This window comes from Oncorhynchus tshawytscha, linkage group LG30, assembly GCF_018296145.1.
Source record: "Oncorhynchus tshawytscha isolate Ot180627B linkage group LG30, Otsh_v2.0, whole genome shotgun sequence".
Taxonomy (NCBI): Eukaryota; Metazoa; Chordata; class Actinopteri; order Salmoniformes; family Salmonidae; genus Oncorhynchus; species Oncorhynchus tshawytscha.
In genome coordinates this window covers 45,095,160-45,116,531 of record NC_056458.1, presented here as the reverse complement: position 1 = coordinate 45,116,531, position 21,372 = coordinate 45,095,160, and the positions used below count along the sequence as shown (strand labels likewise).

The 21,372-nt window shown below is 44.2% G+C and overlaps 2 protein-coding genes across 2 annotated transcripts in view; one reads left to right on the top strand and one right to left on the bottom strand.

Moving 5' to 3' along the window:
• Nucleotides 1–881: 881 nt before the first annotated feature.
• On the bottom strand, nucleotides 882–19,797 carry dhx33 (DEAH (Asp-Glu-Ala-His) box polypeptide 33). The gene is made up of 12 exons (XM_042309151.1): nucleotides 19,420–19,797; nucleotides 11,761–11,921; nucleotides 11,264–11,491; nucleotides 10,517–10,555; nucleotides 9,429–9,614; nucleotides 8,958–9,069; nucleotides 8,020–8,179; nucleotides 7,563–7,651; nucleotides 6,058–6,185; nucleotides 3,485–3,688; nucleotides 2,722–2,808; nucleotides 882–2,472 (listed from the first exon to the last, which is right to left on the bottom strand). Exons 1-12 carry the CDS (start codon nucleotides 19,625–19,627, stop codon nucleotides 2,164–2,166), a joined length of 1,911 nt encoding a protein of 636 aa, XP_042165085.1. The 5' UTR covers nucleotides 19,628–19,797; the 3' UTR covers nucleotides 882–2,163.
• Nucleotides 18,707–21,372, top strand: part of LOC112236374 (P2X purinoceptor 1) — a 66,085-nt gene continuing 63,419 nt past the window's right edge. The window contains exon 1 of the mRNA XM_042309291.1: nucleotides 18,707–18,934. The gene's annotated coding sequence lies outside the window, so the exon portion shown is untranslated. The remainder of the gene's footprint in view (nucleotides 18,935–21,372) is intronic.

Below are 21,372 nucleotides of genomic sequence, written 5' to 3'. Positions count from 1 at the left end.
AATAAGATTTGAAGTCCATTTACCCAGAGGGTCAATGCATCGGTCTTTGGAGCTGCCAGTTACTTACTGTAAGTTACTGCAGCAGGAGCATCAGGTAATAGTGAGTGAACAGATATTTAAAAAGCAGGCATTTGTTAATGACAGGTGAGAATTGTCTGTTAATTGAATGATTAGAATGTTCCGCCCTGAAACATATAATTGATTAGAATGTATGAAATCATAATCAATAAATGTGTAGTCCTAGTCAGAATTAGGGTAAAGCAATATGTCTTTATGGTATTTTAAACACAGACTGTCTGAGCTTGGTGCCGACCTGACTAGAGATTTGGGAGAACGGGGAGTACGTCTCAAGGACATGGTCACTATCTCTGTCGGCTGGGTAGTGAGACAGACAGTGTGTGCGTAGCAGGACATGTGTGTGTGTGTGTGCGCGCGTATGTGTGTGCATGAGAAGTCAGTATAAAATGAATTGATTTGTATTCTTGACTTCAGAACGTTCCGTGAATAAACCTTCGACTATTTAGCCGGGCCTCCGTCTGTTTCATTCGACCAGGATCTGACCAATTCTGGTTTGCAGACTGAGAGTAATATAATTAAATTGGGTGATGTACCTGGAGAACATAATTCTCTTATCAGTTAATGAAAGACATTCAATTACACTTCTCCACCACCACCTCAACTGAGAGACGCCATAATGTATTTACCCACACACACACACACACACACACCACACTATGACCGCCCACCTCAACTGACAGACGCCATAATGTATTTACCCACCCACACACACACACACACACACACACACACACACACCTCAACTGACAGACACTATGACCGCCCACCTCAACTGACAGACGCCATAATGTATTTACCCACCCACACACACACACACACACACACACACACACACACACACACACACACACACACCCGCCACACTATGACCGCCCACCTCAACTGACAGACGCCATAATGTATTTACCCACCCACACACACACACACACACACACCACACTATGACCGCCCACCTCAAATGATGTGGACAGATGTCTTGGTATCCTTTTAGGACAAATGATAGACGAGTCATTTTTAGTCAGCAATATCACTTATTTCCCTGGTAGTTGATGTAGATGTGTGTGACTAAACTCAGTGAAGCCAAAAAGTCAACCTATGACCAACTGTTTATGTAAACTGCTGCTTATATATCTAATTAAATTAAATATATCTATATTTTTCAACAGAAAATATTATGTACATGGAATGGCATTGATGTTATATGTGTCCCCTGTTTTTTAAGCAAGTGACAAACAGCCAATAAGTTAGACCAGGGGCCAGAATTTAAATATGAACAGCCAATTCAAGTCAGTTGTTGAATATATTTGTTTGAAGGAATAACCATGCCATCCCACTTCTGTGAGTTAAATCTATGTTGCTAAGAAACATGCAGATATTTAGAATCAGTGTTTGAACTCAATCATGATGAAACCTCATTTCTGGTTGTGAAGCAAATATGTGGCAACAGGCAAAGATTAGCCAACAGGTAGAGGAGAGTAGAATGAAGAACGAGAAGGTCGGTTCATAACCAGAGTAACGAGAACATTAGTTCGTAACCTCCGTTCTAGGCCAGGGGAATCTCTCTCTTCTATGGTTGAGCAGACGTCTAATAAAACATGGCCGCTGTCCCATGACTAGGAAGAAGAACCTTCACTCAGACCTCCCTCTACTTGGCTGAATTTAGACAGGCAGCCCAATTCTGATTCCCCCCCCCCCACTAATTGGTCTTTTAACCAATCACATCAAATATGTTTCAGAGCTGATCTGATTATTCAAAATATCAATTAGTAAAAAAAAAAAAGTTTAGAATTGGGCTGCTTGTCTGAACACTGCCAAACTGTCAGACCAAATGCTAAATGTTCTGTCTTCGACTGGTACACACACACACACACACACACACACAGTGCCGAAGAATCTTTCTACGCTTTGTGTAAACAAAGACGAGCGATTCAGCAAACAGGAAAGAGTAGAAAGATGTTCTTCCCATCATGCCTCCATCTAGTTTCTATTGACACTGAGGGAGAGGTGGGCCAGGTGTGTCACTGCTCAGGGAGCTTTGGTTCCGCTGTAGTCTCTTATCACCCCCGAGTTCTGTCCAATCAGAGGCTAGCTCTTGGTGGGGCGTAGCTTCCGGCGGAAGTACTCAGGCGCGGCCTCGACCAGCCAGTCAGCATCCACCAGACACAGGTCCCTCATGTAGCACTTTGAGGTGTGCAGGAGCTCGTTGAAGACCACGTAGGCAGGCTTGGCCTGGAAGAGGACAGAGGAGGGGTGGATGGCAACAGGCTGGTGGGTATCCAGGGCCGTGTAGCTGCCATCTGGCTGTAGCTCTGCAGCGTTTACAAACAGACCGTGGGCCAGGCAGCGACGCACGCTCCCCGTGTCCGACCCACACGACTCCAGCTTCATGCTCAGCTGGTACACAGAGGGGAGAAGGAGATGGACATTATGTGTGAAAAGAGATAAATCACACGGAAATATCATGGACTTATTCAGGTGAACGATAACCATGTTTGAATTCATCAGCCGATTAGAAGACCTAAGAGTTGAAATGTTGCCGCCAACATATTTGGAGAAATTGCAGTGTGCCGATTCCCCTCTTGCTGATGAACAGCCATGTTCGGAGAACTGGTTACTTGTGATGTTAGGGACTTGTTCTCCTACCTTAAGGCAGATCTCTCGGAGCTGTGCACGAACCTCTCCAACCATGCTCATGTTCCTGCTGTTGACAAAGTTCTCCCGACACCACTCCTACGACACACACATCAGAGCCTGCACTGACTACACCATCTAGAGACCATAACACTTCATCAATGAACACTAGGGGCTGAACATCTGGACTAAAAAAACAATGGAGAAGCAATTAGTTTATCTACCCCTTTTTCTCCCCAATTTCCTGCTTTCCAATTGGTAGTTACAGTCTTGTCTCATCGCTGCAACTCCCGTACGGACTCGGGAGAGGCGAAGGTCGAGAGCCGTGAGTCCTCCGAAACACAACCCAACCAAGCCGCACTGCTTCTTGACACAATGTCCACTTAACCCAGAAGACAGCCGCACCAATGTGTCGGAGGAAACACCGTACACCTGCTGACCGTACACTGCGCCCGGCCCGCCACAGGAGTCACTAGTGCGCGATGGGACAAGGACATCCCTGCCGGCCAAACCCTCCCTTAACCCGGACAACGCTGGGCCAATTGTGCGTCGCCCCACGGGTCTCCCGGTTGCCGCCGGGTGCGACAGAGCCTGGGACTTGAACCTAGAATCTCTAGTGGCACAGCTAGCACTGTGATGCGGTGCCTTAGATCACTGCGCCACTTCAGGAGACCTGGAGAAGCATTTTAGTCTGGGGACCAGACCCTACAATGTCCAGAGATATTGTACAGACTGTATGAAGACACCTAAAGGCCTCTTCGTTCTGACCCCTGACCTTGTTGGCGTTTACTTTCTTGAAGGCTCTGTAGATGTTGAGCAGGGTCAAGTGATCTCCCTCGCTGGTGGTGAACTTCTTGCGAGCGGCGAGACACTCCTCTCGGCGTGCGGGCGGGTTGTAGAGCACCGAGTCCACCGACAGCAGAGACACGATGGTCAGCACCTCCTCGGAACACTGGAAGTCTGGTGACAGCAAGATGGTCTGTAGACACACACACACGAGAGAGAGACACAGAAAGAGAAAGACAGAAAGAGAAAGACAGAAAGACAGAACGACAGAACGAGAGACAGAAAGAGAAAGACAGAACGAGAGAGACAGAACGAGAGAGACAGAAAGAGAAAGACAGAACAGAGAGAGACAGAAAGAGAAAGACAGAACGAGAGAGACAGAAAGAGAAAGACAGAACGAGAGAGACAGAAAGAGAAAGACAGAACGAGAGAGACAGAAAGAGAAAGACAGAACGAGAGAGACAGAAAGAGAAAGACAGAACGAGAGAGAGAGAACGAGAGAGACAGAAAGAGAAAGACAGAAAGAGAAAGACAGAACGAGAGAGACAGAAAGAGAAAGACAGAAAGAGAAAGACAGAAAGAGACAGAAAGAGAAAGACAGAACGAGAGAGACAGAAAGAGAAAGACAGAAAGAGAAAGACAGAACGAGAGAGACAGAACGAGAGAGACAGAGAGACAGAACGAGAGAGACAGAGAGAGAGACAGAGAGAGACAGAATGAGAAAGACAGAACGAGAGAGAGAGAACGAGAGAGACAGAACGAGAGAGACAGAGAGACAGAACGAGAGAGACAGAGAGACAGAGAGAGAGACAGAGAGAGACAGAATGAGAAAGACAGAACGAGAGAGAGAGACAGAGAGAGACAGAATGAGAAAGACAGAGAGAGACAGAAAGAGAAAGACAGAACGAGAGAGACAGAACGAGAGAGACAGAACGAGAGAGACAGAGAGACAGAACGAGAGACAGAGAGACAGAGAGAGAGACAGAGAGAGACAGAATGAGAAAGACAGAGAGAGACAGAACGAGAAAGACAGAGAGAGACAGAACGAGAAAGACAGAGAGACAGAATGAGAGAGACAGAACGAGAGAGACAGAATGAGAAAGACAGAGAGAGAGACAGAATGAGAAAGACAGAGAGAGAGACAGAATGAGAAAGACAGAGAGAGAGACAGAATGAGAAAGACAGAATGAGAAAGACAGAGAGAGAGACAGAATGAGAGAGACAGAATGAGAAAGACAGAGAGAGAGACAGAATGAGAAAGACAGAGAGAGAGACAGAATGAGAAAGACAGAGAGAGAGACAGAATGAGAAAGACAGAGAGAGAGACAGAATGAGAAAGACAGAGAGAGAGACAGAATGAGAAAGACAGAGAGAGAGACAGAATGAGAAAGACAGAGAGAGAGACAGAATGAGAAAGACAGAGAGAGAGACAGAATGAGAAAGACAGAGAGAGAAAGACAGAATGAGAAAGACAGAAAGAGAAAGACAGAATGAGAAAGACAGAGAGAGAGACAGAATGAGAAAGACAGAGAGAGACAGAATGAGAAAGACAGAGAAAGACAGAATGAGAAAGACAGAGAGAGAGACAGAATGAGAAAGACAGAGAGAGAGACAGAATGAGAAAGACAGAGAGAGAGACAGAATGAGAAAGACAGAGAGAGAGACAGAATGAGAAAGACAGAGAGAGAGACAGAATGAGAAAGACAGAATGAGAAAGACAGAATGAGAAAGACAGAATGAGAAAGACAGAGAGAGAGAGACAGAACAAGAGAGACAGAACGAGAGAGACAGAATGAGAAAGACAGAATGAGAAAGACAGAACGAGAAAGACAGAATGAGAAAGACAGAATGAGAAAGACAGAATGAGAAAGACAGAGAGAGAGACAGAATGAGAAAGACAGAATGAGAAAGACAGAGAGAGAGACAGAATGAGAAAGACAGAATGAGAAAGACAGAGAGAGAGACAGAACAAGAGAGACAGAGACAGAGAGAGACAGAATGAGAGAGACAGAATGAGAAAGACAGAATGAGAAAGACAGAGAGAGAGACAGAATGAGAAAGACAGAATGAGAAAGACAGAATGAGAAAGACAGAGAGAGAGACAGAATGAGAAAGACAGAGAGAGACAGAATGAGAAAGACAGAACGAGAAAGACAGAATGAGAAAGACAGAGAGAGACAGAATGAGAAAGACAGAGAGAGACAGAATGAGAAAGACAGAGAGAGACAGAATGAGAAAGACAGAGAGAGACAGAATGAGAAAGACAGAGAGACAGAACGAGAAAGACAGAACGAGAAAGACAGAGAGACAGAATGAGAAAGACAGAGAGAGACAGAACGAGAAAGACAGAGAGAGACAGAACGAGAAAGACAGAGAGAGACAGAACGAGAGAGACAGAACGAGAGAGACAGAATGAGAAAGACAGAAACAGAGACAGAGAGAGACAGTCAGAAAGAATGTTTTAATCCAGTATTTATTGTCATGGCTCCTTATAAACAAAGGAAAGGGGGATGCCTAGTCAGTTGCACAACTGAAGGCTCATTTCCTGTGTGTCTATCTTACCTTGGCATAGCGTGGCTCCAGGGGGAAGCTGGCCATCTTCTTGCCCAAAGGAGTGAGGGTGACCTGCTCACCTTTCCTCCCTACAGCCCCGAGCAGATCCAGCTGCTCCACTGCCGAACGCATCGCCTCTGAACAGTCACATGACATTATTACAACCATCTCTGACCAGTCGCATGACATTATTACAACCATCTCTGACCAGTCACATGACATTATTACAACCATCTCTGACCAGTCACATGACATTATTACAACCATCTCTGACCAGTCACATGACATTATTACAACCATCTGACCAGTCACATGACATTATTACAACCATCTCTGACCAGTCACATGACATTATTACAACCATCTCTGACCAGTCACATGACATTATTACAACCATCTCTGACCAGTCACATGACATTATTACAACCATCTCTGACCAGTCACATCACACCCACAACATCATTACAACCATCTCTGACCAGCCACATCACATCCACAACATTATTACAACCATCTCTGACCAGTCACATCACATCACACCCACAACATTATTACAACCATCTCTGACCAGTCGCATCACAGCCACAACATGACATTATTACAACCATCTCTGACCAGTCACATCCACAACATTATTACAACCATCTCTGACCAGTCACATCCACAACATTATTACAACCATCTCTGACCAGTCGCATCACAGCCACAACATTATTACAACCATCTCTGACCAGTCACATCACACCCACAACATCATTACAACCATCTCTGACCAGTCACATCACACCCACAACATTATTATAACCATCTCTGACCAGTCGCATCACACCCACAACATTATTACAACCATCTCTGACCAGTCACATGACACCCACAACATTATTACAACCATCTCTGACCAGTCACATCACACCCACAACATTATTACAACCATCTCTGACCAGTCACATCACACCCACAACATTATTACAACCATCTCTGACCAGTCGCATCACACCCACAACATTATTACAACCATCTCTGACCAGTCACATCACACCCACAACATTATTACAACCATCTCTGACCAGTCGCATCACACCCACAACATTATTACAACCATCTCTGACCAGTCACATCACACCCACAACATTATTACAACCATCTCTGACCAGTCACATCACACCCACAACATTATTACAACCATCTCTGACCAGTCGCATCACACCCACAACATTATTACAACCATCTCTGACCAGTCGCATCACACCCACAACATTATTACAACCATCTCTGACCAGTCACATCACACCCACAACATTATTACAACCATCTCTGACCAGTCGCATCACACCCACAACATTATTACAACCATCTCTGACCAGTCACATCACACCCACAACATTACATTCTGACCAAACACATCAAAACAACTAACTCTTATCTGAGCCTACAACTCAGTGGATTAATACCCCTTTTAATGGATTCTACCATGTCTGATGACTTCATCGTCACAGTGAAGACACGCTGCTTACCAGGAGAAGGCTTAGACATGAAGTCAAAGTTCATCACGTCAGGGATCCCCAGAGCCAGAAGCTGTAGCATGACACTGGCCAGGTTACATCTGCAGAGAGAACACAAGAGCAGAACAGTCCATCACAACGACAGAGACACGTTTCAATTTATACTGCAGCAACAACTGCAGCAACAACTGAGTCGTGTTCATTAGAGCACACTGTAGCAAAAACCTTTCGCAACAGAGATTTTTTTTTTTTTTTTTTTAAACAAGCATTTCTTATTGGACATGTTGAGATAGTACTTCTCTGGTTGGCATCTATTGAAAAGAGTTCTGTTCTCTTCCAACAGGTCAACAGTGACAACACTTGCTTTGGTTGCTCCTATACATTTGTCCACCTGATCCAACTCCAGCCATGCTGGTCCAACCTCCATCACAGACATGGGGATCTAACTCTCTGTGTGTGTGTTTCCTACCTTTGTATCTCAGGCACGGTCATGGGGATGAGGTTGTCAAACTCATCCTCGGTGTAGAGACGGTAGACAGAGCCGGAGTCCTCTCTGCCAGCCCTGCCCGCCCTCTGCCACGCCTGGGCTTTAGATACCCGCTGTACTGCCAACACCTCCAGACCGCTCTCTGAGGGGCGGATACAAGGTACATCACAATGGAAATAAATCTCTGAGGGGCGGATACAAGGCACACCAGAGCCCTAGGACCATGCCCCAGGACTACCTGACATGATGACTCCTTGCTGTCCCCAGTCCACCTGGCCGTGCTGCTGCTCCAGTTTCAACTGTTCTGCCTTATTATTATACGACCATGCTGGTCATTTATGAACATTTGAACATCTTGGCCATGTTCTGTTAAAATCTCCACCCGGCACAGCCAGAAGAGGACTGGCCACCCCACATAGCCTGGTTCCTCTCTAGGTTTATAATCTCCACCTGGCACAGCCAGAAGAGGACTGGCCACCCCACATAGCCTGGTTCCTCTCTAGGTTTATAATCTCCACCTGGCACAGCTAGAAGAGGACTGGCCACCCCACATAGCCTGGTTCCTCTCTAGGTTTATAATCTCCACCTGGCACAGCTAGAAGAGGACTGGCCACCCCACATAGCCTGGTTCCTCTCTAGGTTTCTTCCTAGGTTTTGGCCTTTCTAGGGAGTTTTTCCTAGCCACCGTGCTTCTACACCTGCATTACTTGCTGTTTGGGGTTTTAGGCTGGGTTTCTGTACAGCACTTTGAGATAGCAGCTGATGTACGAAGGGCTAAATAAATACATTTGATACAACGCACATCACAATGGAAATAAATCTCTTTTTTTATCTTCAATCCTTAAAAAAAACAAATGTAGAGAAACAGATAGGAAGTGATGTGAAACAGCTTCGTGTTCTGTCACAATGTGAAGTCTCACCTGGGTTGAAGCGTTTTGCTTTCACCATGCCTGTGTCAATGACGTATTTGATCCCCGAGATGGTGATCGACGTCTCTGCAATGTTGGTTGACAGGATTACCTTCCTACAACCCTGGCAAAACAAAGCAATAAAACAAGTGGACAATAGATACAAGTTCAACTGTCCAGTATTTCCAGATTACTATGAAATAATGATTTACAATATGAGTGAAATAGTTTTCCTTCCAGAAATTGTTTTATTTATTTATTTTTATATCCCCCTCTAATTTAGGCCACAAGTACGAGAACTGGATGAGTCAACAACATTATTCGGATAGGAGTTAACAGAATATTCACTTTTAAAACAGATCGCCACTGGACGGTGACTTCAATATGAAGCCTTAGTTGCTCGAGGAGACCATGCATCACAAATAAATGATTGCAGCATATTGTACCGGGACCTCTAAGGGGGGGGGTGTAGGTGTATCCTACCTTAGGGGCAGGCTGGAAGACCCTGAGCTGCTGAGCAGGGGGTAGGGAGGCGTACAGAGGGATGACAGTCATGGGACCACAGCTGTCAGGGAGGTGCTTGGCGATGTCACGGCAGGTACGAGCCAGCGCCTCTATCTCCTCCTGTCCTGTCATGAACACCAGGATGTCATGTGACGCAGGGGCTTCCTGTTCAGGACGGACGGACGCACCACAACCACAATCTTGTCTGTCATCATATGTTGATTTGGAATCGTGTCTAACTTGTGTTTTTCAGGAAGGTATTATTCATGTTATGAGGTTAAGATATACACAGACCGCATACACCGCCTGCTACGTTAGGTTAGATACACACAGACCCCATACACCGCATGCTACGTTAGGTTAGATATACACAGACCCCATACACCGCCTGCTACGTTAGGTTAGATACACACAGACCCCATACACCGCCTGATACGTTAGGTTAGATATACACAGACCCCATACACCGCCTGCTACGTTAGGTTAGATACACACAGACCCCATACACCGCCTGCTACGTTAGGTTAGATACACACAGACCCCATACACCGCCTGCTACGTTAGGTTAGATATACACAGACCCCATACACCGCCTGCTACGTTAGGTTAGATACACACAGACCCCATACACCGCCTGCTACGTTGGGTTAGATACACACAGACCCCATACACCGCCTGCTACGTTAGGTTAGATATACACAGACCCCATACACCACCTGCTACGTTAGGTTAGATACACACAGACCCCATACACCGCCTGCTACGTTAGGTTAGATATACACAGACCCCATACACCGCCTGCTACGTTAGGTTAGATATACACAGGCCCCATACACCGCCTGCTACGTTAGGTTAGATACACACAGACCCCGTACACCGCCTGCTACGTTAGGTTAGATACACACAGACCCCATACACCGCCTGCTGCAAATATTAAACTTACTTCACCTCACAAACGTGGTAATTAACTGCAATGCCCATAATAGGCCATTGGCCTGTTTCTTTTCCCGACATGAACAGAGATGGATACACTTTAACTTCTGCTCCGTTAAGTCACATGTCCATACCTGATGGATCTGGAAGACTGAGACCAGGGCAGCCTGCAGTTAGGTTAGATCCACAGACCCCGGGGCTGCCTGCTACGTTGGTGTAGTACATCTGGACCCCGGTGCTGCCTGCCCTCCAGGTACAGCACACAGACCCCATGACACCGCCTACTGAGAGAACAGGTCCAAATCCATTAAACTGACATCACAATCACAAACGGTACATTGAGGAGGCAATTGGCCTGATTTATTTATAAAGCCTTTAAAAGATGGATACTTGAAGTGTTCTTGGGAGAGTATGTTTGACTTTTTTTTTATTATTATTTATTTTTACATTGGGTGCTTTGACAATGGAACACATCTGATCTCTCTCACACACAGGTACACACACAGGGCCTAAGTTAGTGGCCTACATCCATGGTGGCCTGACAGTTAGTGGCCTACAGTTTGAGTGGCCTACAGTTTATTTATAAAGCCTTTAAAACACAGTTAGTGGCCTTGAAGTTAGTTCTTGGCCTACAGTATGTTTGACTTTTTATTTTATTATTATTTATTTTTACATTGGGTGCTTTGACAATGGCACAGATTAGTGGCCTACACACACACACACGTGGCCTACAGTTAGTGGCCTACAGTTAGTGGCCTACAGTTAGTGGCCTACAGTTAGTGGCCTAGCCTGGAATTCAAAGTGATGTGTTCTGTTTCACCATTGTTTCAGATCGTATCACTTTTTAGATTCCAGGCTACTGAGGGCTAGCAATGACCTACCTTGAGGGGGACCTTGTTCTGTTCTCTGCGTTTGCGCTGGGCAGCCTTCACCACTCCAAAAAGCACGTCAGTGTGCACAGTGCGCTCGTGGGCCTCATCCAGCACCACCACGGTGTAGCGTAGCAGTAACGGGTCTCCTATGGCCTCACGCAGGAGCATACCATCGGTCATGAACTTCAGCTTCGTCTCTGAGGAGGTGACATCCTCAAATCGCACCGTGTAGCCGACCTGAAAAGGAGGATTTTCCCCTGATTTGATTGGTTGGTTTCAGTCCACATACAGCCTAGCGTTAGAGAGTTTACAAGACTGAAGTTTTGTACAAGACTTATAAAACTACAAGACAGGGATTGTTGTTGGGTACATGCAGCCACGGATTATGATGATGATAAGGTAACAACCACCACATTGCTATTGAATGAAGTACAAAAACACATGTGTTCTACTAGAGTTTGACCACCACAGATTGTAAAAAAAATAATAATAATGTTTTTACGCACCAGCTTCCCCAGCTGAGTTCTCTTCTCCTCTGCTACCCTCGTTGCCAGGGAGATAGCTGCCACTCGGCGGGGCTGTGTCACAGCGACGATGCCCTGTCGCGCGATGCCAGCTTCATACAGGTACTGAGGAATCTGGGTGGTCTTTCCAGAACCCGTCTCACCTGAGGGACAGGGCATCGGGAAGACACAATGGTTTGGGTCAGCCAATGTTACAATAGTTGAAGACACAATCTACAGGCATCAAAAAGAAAGGAGGATCAAGGCAGTCTTCATATAATTCATTAAAATGCCTTTATTAGCATGGCTTGTTCAATAGAAACAACTTTTTTTTTTTAACAAACGTGTTTTCGGTCTGCATGGCCTTCGCCAGGGAGTAAAATCTACAGTATATGATGATTGCAACCACATGAACAACCAACACTGGTACTCAGATGAACAAGGAGGAATTTGTTCAATAAAAAGAAATACAACATTTAAAAAATATATATAAATATTAAAAACTTGTTTTCGTTGCAAAACATTTTTTCGACTAATGTTTTAGAACCCAGCTGAGTCCTGGGGTATGTACAGAACTCAAACAAATAATAAAATCAAATTGTATTTGTCACATGCTTTGTAAACAAACAGGTGTAGACTAAAGTGTAGACTAAAGGCGTCCGCATGCATCCCAGCTGAAACACTTCTGAGGAGTGTGTGCATATATTTTTGACAACGTTTATTTTTGTTTCGTATTTCGGTGAGGGGTTTTCCGGCTGTTCGGGGCCTTTCAGAGCCGAAGTAACATGCTTCCGGACCCTTCCGGACCCGTCCCAACCCTTCCGGACCCGTCCCTTCCAGGCCCCGTCCCGACCCTTCCCAACACGGCAGAGAGAAACATTTAGAAAATAATAGAAAAATAATAGAAAAATAACACAAAACTGAGGAATAATATACACAATGAATACACAATGAGAAACATTCATTTGGGTGGCAGGTAGCCTAGTGGTTAGAGCGTTGGACCAGTAACCAGCAGGTAGCCTAGTGGTTAGATCGTTGGGCCAGTAACCGAAAGGTTGCTAGATCGAATCCCTGAGCTGACAAGGTAAAAATCTGTCATTCTGCAGTTAACCAGTTAACCAGTTAACCCCACTGTTCCTAGACCAGTTAACCCCACTGTTCCTAGACCAGTTAACCCACTGTTCCTAGACCAGTTAACCCCACTGTTCCTAGACCAGTTAACCCACTGTTCCTAGACCAGTTAACCCACTGTTCCTAGACCAGTTAACCCCACTGTTCCTAGACCAGTTAACCCACTGTTCCTAGACCAGTTAACCCACTGTTCCTAGACCAGTTAACCCACTGTTCCTAGACCAGTTAACCCACTGTTCCTGACCAGTTAACCCCACTGTTCCTGACCAGTTAACCCACTGTTCCTAGACCAGTTAACCCACTGTTCCTAGACCAGTTAACCCCACTGTTCCTAGACCAGTTAACCCACTGTTCCTAGACCAGTTAACCCACTGTTCCTAGACCAGTTAACCCACTGTTCCTAGACCAGTTAACCCACTGTTCCTAGACCAGTTAACCCACTGTTCATAGACCAGTTAACCCACTGTTCCTAGACCAGTTAACCCACTGTTCCTAGGCCGTCACTGTAAATAAGAATTAGTTCTTAACTGACTTGCCTAGTTAAATCAAATAAAAAATGTTTTAAGTATAATAATAACAACCTGGCTATATACACAGGGTAAGTACCGAGTCGACGTATGAGGTAAGAGAGGTAGATTTGTAAAATGCGGTGAACAAGTACTTGCCCCGTTTACACTCAATAACTGGTTGTGCCAGTTTTAGCTGCAATGACTCCAACCAAACGCCAAAACGTCTCCATTTGGAATTAGGACTTTGACTAGATCTTTCCAAAACATCTCCATTTGGAATTAGGACTTTGACTAGATCTTTCCAAAACATCTCCATTTGGAATTAGGACTTTGACTAGATCTTTCCAAAACATCTCCATTTGGAATTAGGACTTTGACTAGATCTTTCCAAAACATCTCCATTTGGAATTAGGACTTTGACTAGATCTTTCCAAAACATCTCCATTTGGAATTAGGACTTTGACTAGATCTTTCCAAAACATCTCCATTTGGAATTAGGACTTTGACTAGATCTTTCCAAAACATCTCCATTTGGAATTAGGACTTTGACTAGATCTTTCCAAAACATCTCCATTTGGAATTAGGACTTTGACTAGATCTTTCCAAAACATCTCCATTTGGAATTAGGACTTTGACTAGATCTTTCCAAAACATCTCCATTTGGAATTAGGACTTTGACTAGATCTTTCCAAAACGTCTCCATTTGGAATTAGGACTTTGACTAGATCTTTCCAAAACGTCAAACGTGATGCTTTTTTTTTTTGTTGCCATTTTTATGTTAAGACTTGATTGTGTGTTTTTTGATCATTGTCATGCTGCATGAGCCAGCTTCAGCCTGGCAAAAGGTGCTTCAACAAAGTAAAAGGTCTGAATACTTATGTAAATACATTCTAAAAACCCGTTTTTTTGTTTCGTCATTACGTTGGTGTTGTCTGTAGAAAACAATTAGAATAAGGCTGTAACGTAACGTGGAAAAAGTCAAGGGGTCTGAATATTTTCAGAAGGTGATGTATATCATTGGGGTGGAAACTGTTCAGGGTAGAGGTTGACCAATTATAATTTTTCAATGCCGATACCGATTAATTGGCCTATATATATATATATATATATATATATATATAGATATATATATAGATATATAGATATATATATATAAAATACTGACAATTACAACAATACTGAATGAACACTTTTTCCCCCACCTTAATTTAACCAGGTAGGTCAGTTGAGAACAAGTTCTCATTTACAACTGTGACCTGGCCAAGATAAAGCAAAGCAGTGCGACACAAACAACAACACAGAGTTACACATGGAATAAACAAACATACAGTCTAGATAGATATCATCCTAACCAACCTGCCCTCCAAATACACCTCTGCTGTCTTCAACCAGGATCTCTGCGATCACTGCCTCATTGCTTGTGTCCGTAATTGTTCTGCGGTCAAACGACCACCCCTCATCACTGTCAAATGCTCCCTAAAACACTTCAGCAAGCAAGCCTTTCTCATCGACCTGGCCCGGGTATCATGGAAGGATATTGACCTCATTCCTTCAGAGGAAGATGCCTGGTTATTCTTTAAAAGTGCTTTCCTCACAATCTTAAATTAATTTTTTTTTAACCAGACACAAGCAATACAGTAGAGCAAGTCTATATACAGTGTGTGCAAATGAGGTAAGATAAGGGAGGTAAGGCAATAAATAGGCCATGGTGGCGAAGTAATTACAATATAGCAATTTAACACTGGAGTGATAGATGTGCAGAAGACGAATATGAAACGAGGGCCAGCCAACGAGAGCGTACAGGTCGCAGTGGTGGATAGTATATGGGGCTTTGGTGACAAAACGGATGGCATCCAATTTGTTGAGTAAAGTATTGGAGTCTATTTTGTAAATGACATCGCCGAAGTCGAGGATCGGTAGGATGGTCAGTTTTACGAGGGTACGTTTGGCAGCATGAGTGAAGGATGCGTTGTTGCGAAATAGGAAGCTGATTCTAGATTTAATTTTGGATTGAAGATGCTTTAATGTGAGTCTGGAAGGAGAGTTTACAGTCTAACCAGACACCTAGGTATTTGTAGTTGTCCACATATTCTAAGTCAGAGTAGTGATGCTGGACGGGCGGGCAGCAATCGGTTGAAGAGCATGCATTTAGTATTACTTGAATTCCAGAGCAGTTGGAGGCCACGGAAGGAAAGTTGTATGGCATTGAAGCTTGTCTGGAGGTTAGTTAACACAGTGTCCAAAGAGGGGCCAGATGTATACAGAATGGTGTTGTCTGCGTAGAGGTGGATCAGAGAATCACCAGCAGCAAGAGTGACATCATTGATGAATACAGAGAAGAGAGTCGACCCGAGAATTGAACTCTGTGGCACCCCCATAGAGACTGCCAGAGGTCTGGACAACAGGCCCTCCGATTTGACACACTGAACTCTATCAGTGAAGTAGATGGTGAACCAGGCGAGGCAGTCATTTGAGAAACCAAGGCTGTTGAGTCTGCCGATAAGAATGTGGTGATTGACAGAGTCGAAAGCCTTGGCCAGGTCGATGAATACGGCTGCACAGTATTGTCTCTTATCGATGGCGGCTATTGTTTAGGACCTTGAACGTGGCTGAGGTGCACCCATGACCAGCTCTGAAACCAGATTGCATATCGGAGAAGGTACGGTGGGATTCAAAATGGTCGGTAATTTGTTTGTTAACTTGGCTTTCGAAGACCTTAGAAAGGCAGGGTAGGATAGATATAGGTCTGTAGCAGTTTGGGTCTAGAGGGGTCTAGAGTGTCTCCCCCTTTGAAGAGGGAGGGGGGTGACCGCGGCAGCTTTCCAATCTTTGGGAATCTCAGACGATACGAAAACAGAGGTTTGAGATATTTTCACTTAATATAATACGTCAAATCAAACTAGTCTCAAATAAATAATGAAACATGTTCAATTTAGTTAAAATAATGCAAATACACAGTGTTGGAGAAGAAAGTAAAAGTGCAATATGTGCCATGTAAAAAAAAGCTAACATTTTAGTTCTTTGCTCAGAACATGAGAACATATGAAAGCTGGTGGTTCCTTTTAACATGAGTCTTCAATATTCCCAGGTACGAAGTTTTAGGTTGTAGTTATTATAGGACTATTTCTCTCTATACCATTTGTATTTCATATACCTTTCCCTATTGGATGTTCTTATAGGCACTATAGTATTTCCAACCTACTCTCGGGAGTTGATAGGCTTGAAGACATAAACAGCGCTGCTGGCAAACGGAGGAAAGTGTGGTTTGAATGAATGCTTACGAGCCTGCTGCTGCCCACCACCGCTCAGTCAGACTGCTCTATCAAATAATAGACTTAATTATAACATAAAAACACACAGAAATACGAGCCTTTGGTCATTAATATGGTTAAATCCGGAAACTATAATTTCGAAAACAAAACATTTATTCTTTCAGTGAAATACAGAACCATTGCGTATTTTATCGAACGGGTGGCATCCCTAAGTCTAAATATTACTGTTACATTGCACAACCTTCAATGTTATGTCATAATTATGTAAAATTCTGGCAAATTAATTACTGTATTTGTTTTTGGAGAAATGGTCTTCACACAGTTCGCAACGAGCCAGACGGCCCAAACTGCTGCATATACCCTGACTCTGCTTACACGGAACGCAAGAGAAGTGACACAATTTCAGGCACCGCATTGATTATATGCAACGCAGGACAAGCTAGTTAAACTAGTAATATCATCAACCATGTGTAGTTAACTAGTGATTATGTTAAGATTGATTGTTTTTTTTATAAGATAAGTTTAATGCTAGCTCGCAACTTATCATGGCTCCTTGCCAGTCTCCTCATGGATTGCAATATAAATCGGCCATAATCTGCGTCCAAAAATGCTGATTGTTATGAAAACTTGAAAATCTGCCCTAATTAAAATCAGTCAACCGGTCGACCTCTAGTTCAGGTTCCAGACTTGGTGTGTCGGTACCGCTTGCCGTGCAGTAGCAGAGAAAACAGTCTTTGAATTGGGTGGCTGGAGTCTTTGACAATTTTTTTAGGGCCTTCCTCTGACACCGCCTGGTATACAGGATCTGGATGGCAGGGTGCTTGGCCCCAGTGATGTACTGTACCCCTCAAGATTCTCTCAACGGTGCAGCTGTAGACCTTTTCTGAGGATCTCAGGGCCCATACTGAATCTTTTCAGCCTCATGAGAGGGAAGAAGCGCTGTCGTGCCTTCATGACCATGATAATTCCTTAGTGATGTGGACATGGAGGAACTTGAAACTCTCAACCTGCTCCACTAGAGCCCCGGGAACACTTTTGGGGTAAACATTTATTGCAAAACGTTTTGCTACGATATGCGACTAATGAATACACACCTGCTGTACCACTGACAGCTGGCCATTAAGATCACTAACTATTTATCAGTCATGATTTGACCTTACATTTTTTCAAGTACCCAGATGTCTTGAACGCACCATGGAGGTCAAATCATAACGTCAATGATCTCGGGTCGAAAATTCGGAGCTCTAGAAAGATGCCCGAGTTTCAGACTTGGAATTCCGAGTTTAAAACGATTTTTCCCCTCAGTCGGAGCTTGTTTTTTTGTTGGGAGATTTCCGAGTTCACGGATGTTTTGACTGCGGCACCACGCTCAGGAGGCAACCCAATTACACAAATAATGCAATTAACTAGGGATGCACAATATATCGATGAACATATCGGAAGCCGCCGATAGTAGCTAAAAATGCCAACATCGGTATCGGCCAGATTTCTAGTTTAACGCAGACGTGAAAAAAACGATGTCAAAGCTGACGTACATACCTATATAACGTAGTAATGACGCCACGTACAATGTGGCACTACACGTGCAACACAGCATTTAACGCGACAACTCTAAGGCGAAATCCATTAACGGCAAGATAATGGATTTCATTGCCCTTGACAATCAATCGTTCTCTGTCGTGAGTGATGTTGGCTTTCGCAGACTGATCAAGCAGTCACGCACTATTTTTCAGATGTTGCCCTACCAGACTTAAAACAGTAATAGTGTCACTGCTGACATTTGGACCAGCGATGTCAGCCCCATGAGCATGCTGAGTCTGACAGCACAGTGGGTCGTCAAGGATTTCATACTGAGGAAAGTCGTATTGCCTGCTCATGATTGTGCCATTTGTCATACTGCTGCTGCCATTTCAATGGCATTAGAGAACATGTTTGAAACATGAACACACTAGCTAGGTCCATTCAAACAACTGACTGGAGAAACAAGCTCAACTGCTCCTGCAGCACACGAGACACACAAGCGATTCGGTGGCATTCTCTCTTTACGGTGTCACCACCATACTCAAGGCTATGTACATGTACCATTACTTCGATGCAGACAAGAAACAGAAACCCTGTTTCTGAAATGTTACCGACACAGCTGGACAAGATGGAAATGTGCGCACCGAGGAAGAGAAGCCACAGACAGAGAGCTGAAACTGCTTGACATGCATGATGAAATCCTGGTTGAGAATGAAACGAACGAACAACGAAACAGCACAGCAAGTAAGTAAAATAAATAGGCTTTGATTATGTTTTACTGGTAATGGGGACATAGGTAAAAAAAATCTCGGAGCATCACTACAATTAACTTTCAACCGATGCAAAACACGCCTACCTAGTCACCGGGACAGATTAATCGAATCCCCTCCACGAGACAAAGTCAGATTCTTTGTGTATGAGCCATTTTGGCCTACTTTGTTGTTTTGTATTTTGTCGCTCTCTGTATATACACTAAACGTGTAGCTATATCGCCACAGGTGACCGGGAAATAGCCTATGGCGGTAGAGGTATGGAAAGCATACGGGTTGGAACTATTACATCTGCCTGTATGGAATTCTAGCTGGATTGCCAAAATATCCAACCGAAGATCTGCGTCAGGAAACCTGTTGTTTGGCAAGTGTTTATAAACATTTGCAATCCCACCTGTGTTGTGCTACAGTGGCTATTGCATTACCTTTTGACTAGGTTGTATTGATAAGCCAACTTACCTATCAATACAGCATTATGAAGCTGTCTAAGCTGGTTAATGAGTTGAGACTTCGCCTGGTAAATGGGAAGATTTTTCCTTTGCACGTCTATTGGTACCGATACATTTTCCTTTCTAGGTAGCAGCATCCCAGGCTTCTTGTCGAGACGGAAAAAAGGAGACCCCGGCTTAAATTTCTTCGCCGGAGGATGATCGGGGTTGTGGGGCATGGTCTAGAGAGAACCGCTTTACAAAGCAAAAACTTAAGGCTTGTTCAAAATGAAATGGAAATAAATATTTTATGGATAAATACAGCCAAGCTACACTGCGGTTGTTTACCTCATCGACACAGCTAAATCCTTCCCACGTGGTAAGTTCCGTCGCAGGAGTTTGACGTCATATACCCCCCCTAACGGTGAAACTGTGCTATGGCAATACAGGCAATACACGCGTCACCTCACCTTCAACATGGGAGCCTAAAATCCAAAGAAGTATCACAGATAGAATAATGAGCCAGATATTTCATCGGATGTATAAATGTGAAGCACCTGGTTGGTGGACGGCAGTGGGAGAACATGGAGCTAGATGGATTTTGGCCGTCATTCTGCTAATTTTCTCCATACAGTTTTCTGTTTCCAAAACTAGAACCTGTAACACACAGAGTGGACTGCATTCAAAAATACTTTACCCTTTGCCAAATTTGTAAACAATTGTGTTGTTTAGAAGGAGTGCAAGGGCAAATTGAATTGTTTTAAAATGTAACCTTTATTTAACTAGGCAAGTCAGTTAAGAACAACTTCTTTTTACAGTGATGGCCTACCGGGGAACAGTGGGCAGAACAACACATTTTTACCTCGTCAGCTCAGGGATTCAATCCAGCAACCTTTCGGTTACTGGCCCAACACTCTAACCACTAGGCTACCTGCCACCCCAAGCACCTCACAGAGTAGGTGTTCCCTAATGGAAATATCCAAATAAATGCATAATAGGATCACACTAGCTCGTGCTTGACTCTGCCCACTGTGACTTATTTGATCCCATTGGAAACGACAGACTCTGGTCTACCTTGGGTTATTTATAATATATATATATATATATATATATATCATACACAACCAAACTGCAAAGCGAAACAGCACAAACACCTAGTGGAAGGTCATATAACTCAAGAGATTATGTACAGAATATCCACAGGTAGAGATGGACTAAATTACTTAAACATATAGTTTTGTTTGATTATGAATACATACAACTGGGTATATGTTGATCTGTTGGTCTCACGATCGGACCAAAAAAAGGTCAATTATAGAGACAAAAAAAAAAATAGGGTGCCAAATGTCACCCTATAGGCCCTGGTCAAAAGAAGTACATTATAAAGACAGTAGGGTTCAATTTGGGACAGCACCTGGATTATAACCTGACCTTTTATGACGCCACGCAGTAAACCGGTGTTTCCCAACCCTGGTCCTCAAGCACCATCAACAGTACACATTTCTATTGTAACACTGGACAAGCACGCCTGATTCAACTTGTCTATTAATCATCAAGCCCTCAATGAGTTGAATAAGGTGTGGTTGTCCAGGAATTCAATGTAAAATGTGAACTGTTGGTGGGTACTGGAGGACTGGAGTTGGGCTGTTGGAGGACTGGAGTTTGGCTGTTGGGGTACTGGAAAACTGGAGTTTGGCTGTTGGGGGTATTGGAGGATTGAAGTTGGGCTGTTGGGGGTACTGGATGATGAGTTGGGCTGTTGGGGGTACTGGAGGACTGGAGTTTGGCTGTTGGGGGTACTGGATGACTGGAGTTGGGCTGTTGGGGTTACTGGAGGACTGGAGTTGGGTGGTTGGGGGTACTGGAGGACTGGAGTTTGGCTGTTGGGGGTACTGGAGGACTGGAGTTTGGCTGTTGGCGGTACTGGAGGACTGGAGTTGGGCTGTTGGCGGTACTGGAGGACTGGAGTTGGGCGGTTGGGGGT